This window comes from Cricetulus griseus, chromosome 3 (genome assembly GCF_003668045.3).
Source record: "Cricetulus griseus strain 17A/GY chromosome 3, alternate assembly CriGri-PICRH-1.0, whole genome shotgun sequence".
NCBI lineage: Eukaryota > Metazoa > Chordata > Mammalia > Rodentia > Cricetidae > Cricetulus > Cricetulus griseus.
This window is the reverse complement of record NC_048596.1, coordinates 246,158,440-246,168,405: the sequence shown is the minus strand read 5'-3', so window position 1 is coordinate 246,168,405 and position 9,966 is coordinate 246,158,440. Positions and strand designations below refer to the sequence as shown.

The 9,966-nt window shown below is 43.5% G+C and overlaps 1 protein-coding gene across 1 annotated transcript in view; it reads right to left on the bottom strand.

The window, feature by feature from the left end:
* Positions 1-3,849: 3,849 nt before the first annotated feature.
* Positions 3,850-9,966, bottom strand: part of Kiaa0319 (KIAA0319 ortholog) — a 46,371-nt gene continuing 40,254 nt past the window's right edge. The window contains exons 19-20 of the mRNA XM_027409332.2: positions 8,279-8,370; positions 3,850-4,040 (exon numbers count right to left, since the gene is read on the bottom strand). Of these exons, the coding sequence (XP_027265133.1) occupies positions 3,862-4,040; positions 8,279-8,370 (271 nt within the window). The 3' untranslated portion in view covers positions 3,850-3,861. The remainder of the gene's footprint in view (positions 4,041-8,278; positions 8,371-9,966) is intronic.

Genomic DNA, 9,966 nt, shown 5'->3' with positions numbered 1-9,966 from the left:
TTTGGTTTTGGTTTTGGTTTGTGACAGGCTTTCTGTGCAGCGTTGGCTGTCCTGGAACTTACTCTGTAGACCAGGCTGGACTTGAACACAGAGATCAGCCTACCTCTGCCTTGTCAAAGGAGTGCACCACTACTATATCCAGTTAAGTGTTTTAGTCTTTGCAGACAATTCCTATTACAGTTCCTTTAAAACTTTTTTGTAAATTAAGAGCAGCCATAGAATATGATTTGGGAGGCAGAATCAGGTGGATCTCTGTGAGTTCAAGGCCAGCCTGGTCTACAGAGCAAGTTCCAGGACAGCCTCCAAAGCTACAGAGAAAAAAACCAAAAAAAAAAAAAAAAAAAAAAAGAATAAAAAAAAAGAAAAATATATAAGATATGTGATCAAAACAGTTTAATTTTCTTTCAGCCGTCTAAAAATAAAACCTAGGACTGGAAATGTAACTCACAGACACCTGGCTTCCATCACCAATACTAAGGAAGAGAAAGAAAAATGGTAACAGTAAAAACATAAAAACCCATCCTTTTTTAGCACATGCAACATGAGAAAATGTGTCAGTTTTCTGACCCATCTCTGGAAAATCTCTCTACATGAACACATAAGGAAAATATATTTCTCCTTCAAAGTAAACACTAGAGAAAATGTGAACACTTTTCTTTAGGTCAGTACTTGTATTTAATAGTATTACACGAGAGTCAATACCTTGTCAAAATGTATGGAAAATAATACATTGAAAAGAATAAGATCAAGACTCAGAATCCATGGGAACTCATCATTTCTCTTACTTCACTGGATGTTTGCTTGCTTGAGACAGGTCTGTAGCCCCAGCTGGCCTTGAATACCGTATGTAGTGATGGATGGTGATCTTGAACTCTTGATCTTCCTGGCCCCATCTTCTAAGTGCTAGGATCACAAGTGACTGCTGCTCCCTACTTCATGTCCTTAAGTTGTTTTAATTATGCTCAGCTGGAGAATGCTGGGGTTTGGATCTTTGTCTAAAGCAGTAATTAGCTGTGCTCTCAGTCTCTAAGCCCTCTAAATGCTCTCTCCTATAAATACTCTAGAGAAGCAGTTCTCAACCTGTGAGTCAACCCTATCACAAGGGCCGTATATCAGATAGCCTGCATATCAAATATTTACACTGCAATTCATAACCATAGCAAAATTACAGTTATGAAGTAGTAAGGAAATAATTTTATGGGTGAGGTCACCACAACATGAGGAACTGTATTAAAGGTTGCAGTGTTAGGAAGGTTGAGAACCACACTTCTAGAGACTTGTCTTTCTGTTTATTAACAGCTCTTGGAGTCTTTGGATCCTAAGAACCCTACTTATAAACAGCACAAGATGAATGCTGAGTGGCTCTTTTGGTCCCCAGGTATCAATCGAGTGGGTCACAAGACAGAATCCATTTTCCAGTAACCACTGTGATGTTTATTTCTGATTTGTCATAGAGTCAAGGTTCTTTTGTGACAGATGGATCAAAGAATCCAGGCTGACATAGCCAGGGACTATGCAATCAAGCTGGTTGCAAACCTAGAGCTAGGGCTAGCTCAGAGTGTGCTCCAGTGAAAGAGACTGGGTCCATGATCTCCCACTTTACCTTTAGCTTACAGACACACTCAAAGCTTTCCTCTTTGCCCCAGCAACAGAACTTTCAGGGGTCTGAAAGGCTCACCAGCATCTGCCCTCCAACATTGAAGGCTGGACTTATTCATGCATTGGAAAGCGGGTCTTAGCACTGGACTCCCAGATCCACCACTGACTGTGACCCTGGGAAAAGCACTTACGCTCCATGGACCTTGAGTGAGTACCTATGACATAGGAATGTCCCCTTTCACAATTAATTGTACAGAGGCCAACTAATTATGAGCAATGAATACATTGTGTATGTTTATGCATACATACATAAAGCAGTAGTTATCAACAGGCTTCACTATTATGCTCTATTATTCTAACTTGAGCCACATTCTCTATGCCAGGAATGTCCAGGTCCCCCCAAAAAATAGCATCACACTCGTCTGAGGATAGAGAAGATACTGTTCATGAAACTAAATACTAGTGTTAAAAAAAAATCACTTTTCTTCTAACAACATAGATAATATTGAACTAGGATATATAGGCATAAACAAAGAGATCACTTTGAAAGTAAAAGTACATTCCTACACATTCTAATTTGACCATTTCCCCAGTAAAGTATAATACAGTGGACTCTTACTCATTCTATCTTTTTTTTAAGCTTTCTGTTACCTATAACTCAGAAATAGAAAATTCCAGAAACAAACAATTACAAAAAGGTAAGTTATTTATCTAACTCTCCTCCTTGTTTTCTTTGTTCTTTAATATAGGGTCTCATGTGGTCCAGGCTGTCATCAAACTTACTGCATAGCCAAGGGTAGCACTGAACTCCTGCTCCTCCTTGCTTTCCTCTCCCAGGTGCTGGGACCACAGTATTGGGCTCTTCTACCCTTTGAATGCCAAGGACATTGCCAAGGCTACCAGCTTTGGGGCTGCAGGCAGCTGGGCAACTACTACAAGTCTACCAATGTCTCAGGCTGCAATTAACTCCAGTTCATTCCTCTGGGGTGCCACTTTGGGGGAGGACATGATTTAATCCCTTTTGTGTAAAGAACTAAAGTAAGTCTTAGTTTTTTATTTTAAATATGTTTATTTTATATATATGAGTATTTTGCCTACATGTATGAACTCTGTACATTCCTACTGCTGCTGCAGGCCAGAAGAGGGCTCTGGGCTCCCCTGAAACTGGTGTTATGGATGGTTGTGAACCACCGTGTGAGTGTTAGGGACTGAACCACCGTCCTCTGCAAGAGCAGTGAGTAGTCCTAAATATAGCCATTTCTCCAGTATCTTCCATACACTTTTAAGCATAAATAGTGAACTTTCTGTCCCATTATTTCCATGGAAAGTCTTTGTAGGAGCCCAGAGCATGGTGAGCACACTCCCCTCATTGAGAACGCATTTCAGAGTTTTGGAATATGTCTACAGTTACTGAGTCCTTCCCCTTTCCAATGGCAGTGCTAAGATACAACATACTCAATAAGATTTCAAGGGAATAAGCAGTCAGTTTTAATGTCCACCAGGGTTGAAAGAAGCCCTACCATGGTTTCCTTTTCTTAAGAGAGAGGGAGAATGAGAAGAAATGAGAAAGATGCAAAGAGAAGACTATTAAAGGCTACTTCAACATTCAACCTGCAAGTCCTTAGCCCCCTCCCATCTCTGTTGCCTCCTGTCCTTAGATTCTGATTCTTCCTAACTCCTGAACTTCTAGTCTAGCCAGCAGTTTCTGTTTCTTCCCAACTCCTGAACTTCTACCCTAGCCAGCAGCTGGCTATATCACAAGCATCATGGTTAACACGGGAAGCCGCTGCACACAGATGGCTCCAGCCTCTTAGATGAACTGCAAGCTGACCCTGTAGGTCCTCTGAGAAGCCACCTCTAGAAGGTTTTTCTTAAGGCTTCCTGCCACAGCTTCTACAGAAAAATCAACCCTCTTTAATTTGTCTTTCCTATAAACAGAAACAAGGGTTAGCCTTTATTTCAGTATGGGCAATAAATATAACAATGTGTCCACTACAGGACCACAAAACCCTTTTCAGTACACTGTGCAGAAGTTTTATGTGCCTCCTTTCTCTATTAATGAACATCCATTGAATAAGCAGTATTTTGTTTTGTCTTGAAAAGTCCAAGAACCGGGTCTTTTAATAAATATGTGGAGCACAGAGCAAGGCCCTTGGGAAGGGTTGATAATGTGCTGTGCCGAGCAAGAGTCAGTTTTGTGTTTAAATTCCCACTGTCTGGTACCGAGTCACAGACCCAAGAGGTCCCTCTACACACAGCCCATTATCTGTCCTTTGCACAGTAACTGAAGGAATCTCCGTTTCTGGCAGAGCCATTCAGGGAACCCTTCAGGATCCCTCTCTCCATCCTCTCTCGGCTGAATAGTGTGTCCTGGTCGCTTTCAAACTCAGACTCTGACACCATCAGGCTAGAGTTGTGCTCCGTGCTCCGGTGCTTGATACCTGGGGAGAAGCAGGAAGAGCATGAAGACAGGACCACTTCCCCTCAGCCACCCTTTTGACTGTCTTCCTGAAAGGGCTGTGGCTTGCTGTCTGAGCCTTTAAAGCCATCACTTACACAGCAGGTGGGTTGGCACGACAGAGGTTTGGTTGTTACCCCTGAACCTAAGCTCTAGCTTTGACACCAGCTTCATGACCCTGGACAAGGCATCTAACCTCTTCTCGTCTGTTAGACGGTGACAAAGGTCTCAGCCATGGGTTTGTGGTGAGGACTGAATGAAACTTTCTGTGAAGCTCTTCACCAGCTTTTGGCACAAAGCGAGCACTGAACACACAAACACTACCGTGGACTTCACAGTTCAATCCCTTGAAATATTTTTAGTAGATTTCTGGGGGATCAAAATAAAAAATGGGGGTTAAGATATGATCCCTAACATCAACCAACTGATGGTGTCTAACATGCAAGTATAAAAGTTTTGGGGCGTGCAGGGCCATGGCATACATGTGGAGGCCAGAGGGTACAGCAAGAGATGGTTCTCTCCAAATACCTCCATGCATAGAACCTATGTTGTCAGGCTTGGAGGCACCTTTACCCACTGAGCCAAATCACCAGCACTAATGCTTTAAATTCAAAAAAAAAAAAAAAACTTATAGTGTCTAGCTAAGGATTTAAAACATAGATCCTTGACATGATGACTCAAAATATCTAAGAAATAAAACTCTTACATGAAACAAGAGGATATGAACATCTCCTGGTAGCTGGGATTCATTCTGTGATGGTCCAGATAGAGTGGATTTGTTTGTTTTTTTGTTTTTTGTTTTTGTTTTTTGGTGTTTTGTTTTTTTTTTTTTCGTGACAGGGTTTCTCTGTGGCTTTGGAGGCTGTCCTGGAACTAGCTCTAGCTCTTGTAGACCAGGCTGGTCTCAAACTCACAGAGATCCACCTGCCTCTGCCTCCCAAGTGCTGGGATTAAAGGCATGCGCCACCACCGCCCGGCCTAGAGTGGATTTGAACAAAGAGGGGTGTTGAGGACAGAAGGAGGGCATAGAACATTTAAAAGCATCCGGGAGAACTTACAGGAAAAATAAAGTATGGAGCAAATGACAAGTCAGAAACAAGGAATGAGGCCAGAGAGGCTGGGGCTCAAAGACAAGCACAAGCCCATAAGCCACAAAGAGTGGAGACCACAGTACACAAGAGAGAAGGAAACCCTGGGGGTCTGCTGCAAACTTAAGAGAATACTTCGGTCTGACCATGGTTCCTCCCAAATTCTTTTTTTTTTTTTTTTTTGAGCCTGTCCTGGAAATCACTTGATAGACCAGGCTGGCTTCAAACTCACAGAGATCCACCTGCCTCTGCCTCCCAAGTGATGGGGTTACAGGTGTGTCCTCCCAAATTCTTACACTGAAACCTACCCCAAGGTGATGTTACTGAGCAGAGGATCTGTGGGGAAAATCGGTACCCTTATAAAATACCTTTGTAAAGGACTCATAAGAAAGGGTTGCGGACATCACACAGTAGTGGCATGTCTTCCTAGCACATGCTGCAAAACCCTCAGTTCTATCCCCAACGAGAGAGGGGTAGAGACAGAGACAGAGAGAAGAGACACAGAGACAGACCAGAGAGCTACCTTGCCCCTCCCTCCATGCAAGGATACTGGGAGAAAGTGCTTGCCCTGTAGGAAGTGGCCCTCTAGATTGAATCTGCTACCCTGACCTTGTATATCCAACTCTAGACCGCTGAAAAATAAACCCCTGTGGTTCAAAAGTCCCTGGTCTCTTTTATTCTGTTATACAAGCCAGAATAGACTTAGACAGTCATGGGGCATGCAGAAGAACAGAGCCCAGCTCTGAGGCTGATGGCCTGACCCAGTCCATGCCCCTTGGACCAGCAGCTACACTTCCCTTTGTCTTAGCACCCTCTCCTATAAAATGGGGGATAATCATAGTACTTGCCTCACAGGGGTTAGAATCAAACAGGCAAAAGTACCTGTGTTAACTAGGAAAGCTGCTACTGACTTTAGAGGTGGGGTTATAAAGATCTGAGCCAGGTACTAAAGATAATGATGGAGAGTATGGAAAGATACTGGGCAGTTTGGGGTGGCAGGCATGTGGGGCCACCTTTGGCCAAGCCATGGTTAGAATGATGGGCTTCTGTGAACAGGAAGGGTTTGTCAGAAGGAAGGTGTGAATCCAGGAGGTGGTTAGGGAGATAACCATCCTCAAGCACCTCAACCTCTCAGGAATAAAGGCCCTTTTATGACACCTTTGGCATTAGGTTCTGCAACACAAACAGTGAACACTCAGTAATGTGCAGCTACTGTTGGTATTCCCTGTGAAGCCCTGCCAGGGCCTCTTATGATTGTGTATTTTCCATTGTCAAGTAAGCACTGGTTAAGGCACTAGTGAGGTATGCCTCTGTGTGTGACTCTGTGAACAATTCCAGAGAGGGTCAACTGGCTAGGGATGATCTGTCCCGAATGTGGCCTACACCATCAGATGCTCTGTGGTCTTGGGGTGAATGAAAGAGAACAAGAAGAAAACAGCTCAGGGTTGGCCTCCCTAGACCCACATGGATGTGAGCAAGGAGCCCCGGGCTCCCATTGCTACAGCCAAGAGCTGCTCCTGCAGCCAGGCCTTCCCCCATCAAGATGGACTGTATGCTCAAACACTTAACCAGGATGAACCCTTCCTTTCTGGGCACCAAGCCAAACCAAGGTTTTTCCTGAGCTTCTGATATGTGGAGAAGAAATGTAGTTCCTTGTCTGAAATATACTTGGCAGAGCCAGTGATGGCCCCAGGCCAGAGATTTCAGGAAGTTATGGCTTCATCCTGAGAACTCGACTCTTCCTACACTAAGGGGCTATGGTTGTTAGTCCCAAGGCTACTTACTGTATGCTAGTTCTGTGATGCACTTGAGATGCTTGTATTCCCATTGTGCAGCATCACTTGATTAGCTTCCTGCCAACTTTGCCCCTTTGTAGGATAGTTTTTTGCTGACAGTCACATTTTTCCTTTCAGAAAAACTGTAAGATGCTATATTTCTTAGCAAACTTGGTTGGCATAAGACATAGCTTGTGCAAGACCTACTGACCCTGGCCTTCCTACCTTCTTGGTCGTTTCATCTTCTGGCCATCCCTGTTAGCACCCTTTCAATAAAGAATGACCTGCTGGTCCAAGTCACTTCCTCTCTTAAGTTGCTGCTTGTCAAGTATTTGGTCATGACAACTTAATGGCGCTCTCCACACACAGCCTTGTCACACTCCCCACCTACTAGTGGTGTCGTCCTTGCTCTTTTTGACAAGGATTCTTCCTCAAGATGGTATCAGACTTCATCCCTGTTGACAACATTTTGGGTCTCACAACTTTGAAAGTGATCACACCTCTCAAATGAACAGAACTTGGTGGTGCACCTTTAATTCCAGCATTAGGGAGGAAGAGGCAGGCAGATCTCTGAGTTTGGAGCTAAACTGGTCTACAGAGTGAATTCCAGGACTGCTACACAGAAAAACCAACCAAACCACAACAAACAGACAAACAAAGAGAAAGAATTAAGTTATCTACAAACCCGGGATTATGGAAAAGCCATAGAATCAGCACTGAGCAGCCTCAGAAGGGCAGAAAAAGCACATCAAATGATGGCTAATATGTGAGCATCCAAAAGTTAACTGAAGTGGGTAGGGGGTGTCCTGGGCATAAGGGTTAATACACTTTGAGAAGACAATTTTCTGTAAATACCTCAGCGGACTGAGCTTATGGGAAATGGTTCTTTTTAAAGGCTAGATGTCCTGCTGCTGCATCTCTGGCCAGATATAAAGGGAGCTGCTATCAGAGACAAGCCAGGATAAAAGTGCCTGGCGGGTCATATGCTCCACCTCCCTCTAACCCAGAGTAGAAAAGAACCAGGCACCGGGGACACCTCGATAGAAGAGATGTCCTGGCCCTGGAGTCACTCGGCAGAGGCTCAACCTTCAGTAAGTACTTGCAATCCCTCACCCATTAATGTCTCAGAGCACTTGTCAATTTTTCATTAAATTTCTAATACAGCTACCATCAAGCCTGCTCTCTGGAAGCCTGCCTACCCACAGGGTTGACGGTGTTTGTCTTTCCTTGCAGAGTCCCAGGCTTGCTCTTCTGGCCTAATTGAACTCTTGAATCCACTTTGGTCTCCATTTCACCCAACTTAACGTTCTAGCCAATGCCTAGATAAGGTGTTCAAAAGCATCGGGATATTGTCTTACCATATTTGGGCCTCAGTTCCATTCTTTCCTGTTCATCCATATTGTCTAGGATGGTGTACTTTGTTTTCTTCCTTATCTTAGTCCTTTTCCGTCTGAAAGAAACAATAAAATGCTCATCTCAGACGCTTGGAATGGAACCTGGGATCTTTCCCACCCAACTAAAGGGTTCACGTGAATTCAGGCGCTGGAGTCCCTTTAAGCAATGCTCAACACCTGTATACAGACCAGGCAGCTTTTCCCCACAAATAATGCCTCACTCAGAAAGATGTGGATGAGCAAGAATCCCCCAAATCAGTGCTAGCTAAGAATGTTCAGAGACACAGGTCTGAAACCAGCAACCGGAGGGGGTGGGGCACATGGAAGAAGTGATAAGACAGTGAAGCCCTGCAATTACCTTAGAAATAACTCTTTAATTTTTTCCCACAAGTCATAAAACTGGCTGGTCCTTTGTGTCTCACGTTAAGGTGCAATGTGTGACTCAAAAACATTCATTAAAACTACACTAAATTCAGGAAGCAGAGGCAGACAGATCTCCATGAGTTTGAGGCCAGCCTGGTCTACATAGAAAGTCCCAGAACCAGGGCAACATAGTAAGAAACTGTCTCAAAACAGACAAACCACTACACTAAGGCAGTCAACTTGTTCTGATCATGTCGCTAAGAGCAAGGGTTTCTTACTCTCACTTTAGTGCTTGCTACCTAGAGACTTTGAGAATATTATTTAAGACTTCTGAGTCCCATGCCCTCACCTCCAGAAGAGTCCCTTTCTCCTGTGGTTGCTGGGAGGGCCAAATACAACCCCCCAGTTAGAGCCATCTCTGAAGCAAAATGGCAAATGCTGAGTAGATGTTCCAGGTCAGCACCATTCACTTGTCATACACAACCCTGAGATGTAGAGCATTTAAAGCCACATTCAGTAGGGGAACCTCTCCCTATGTGGTTCTGAGTACTTAATGAGTTTGGGCCTCTTCTTAAGGTCTTGGCTCTCCTGCCATATCCACTGCTGGGAATGCAATCACAAGTAAAGGTCAAATAAATTAAGGGTGACTTATGGAAACAGCACATCTTTAGACAACAGAGTGTCTCATATTGGAAAATGAGCCTACTCCTCTCTTCTGAGGTCTAGTGATATTTTTCCTCACAATCTTCTCATGAGGGCTGAGCATGGGGTTCCAGGAGATTCTTGCAATGAGGCAGCCCAGAAGGCTTCTCAGAAGTCATTTCCTTTGGGGAAAAATCAAAAGTTCCCTTGGGTGCATCATTGCCTCTCTTCAAGTTTTAGGTGGCTAAAGGATTCAGACTGATCCAATTGTTGCTTTATATAACCAAATCTACAAATTAGACCCACACATTTCTAGGATATATTTCTCTGCAGAGACATGTTAGGTCACTTGGAAACTGCTCTAATGAACATCTGAGACAAACAGAGATAACTATTAGATTTGGGGGTGATGATCTGACTCAGGGACTGAGTACCTATCTAGCACTTGCAAAATACTAGGTTCAATTCCTACCACACATATATGTATGTATGTACATGTATATATATATATATATATATTATATATATATATATATATGTGTGTGTGTGTGTGTGTGTGTGTGTGTGTGTGTGTGTGTATACTTATATACATATATATACATCTATATACATCTATATTAAGTTTGATATAGAATTGTAGGCCTTGC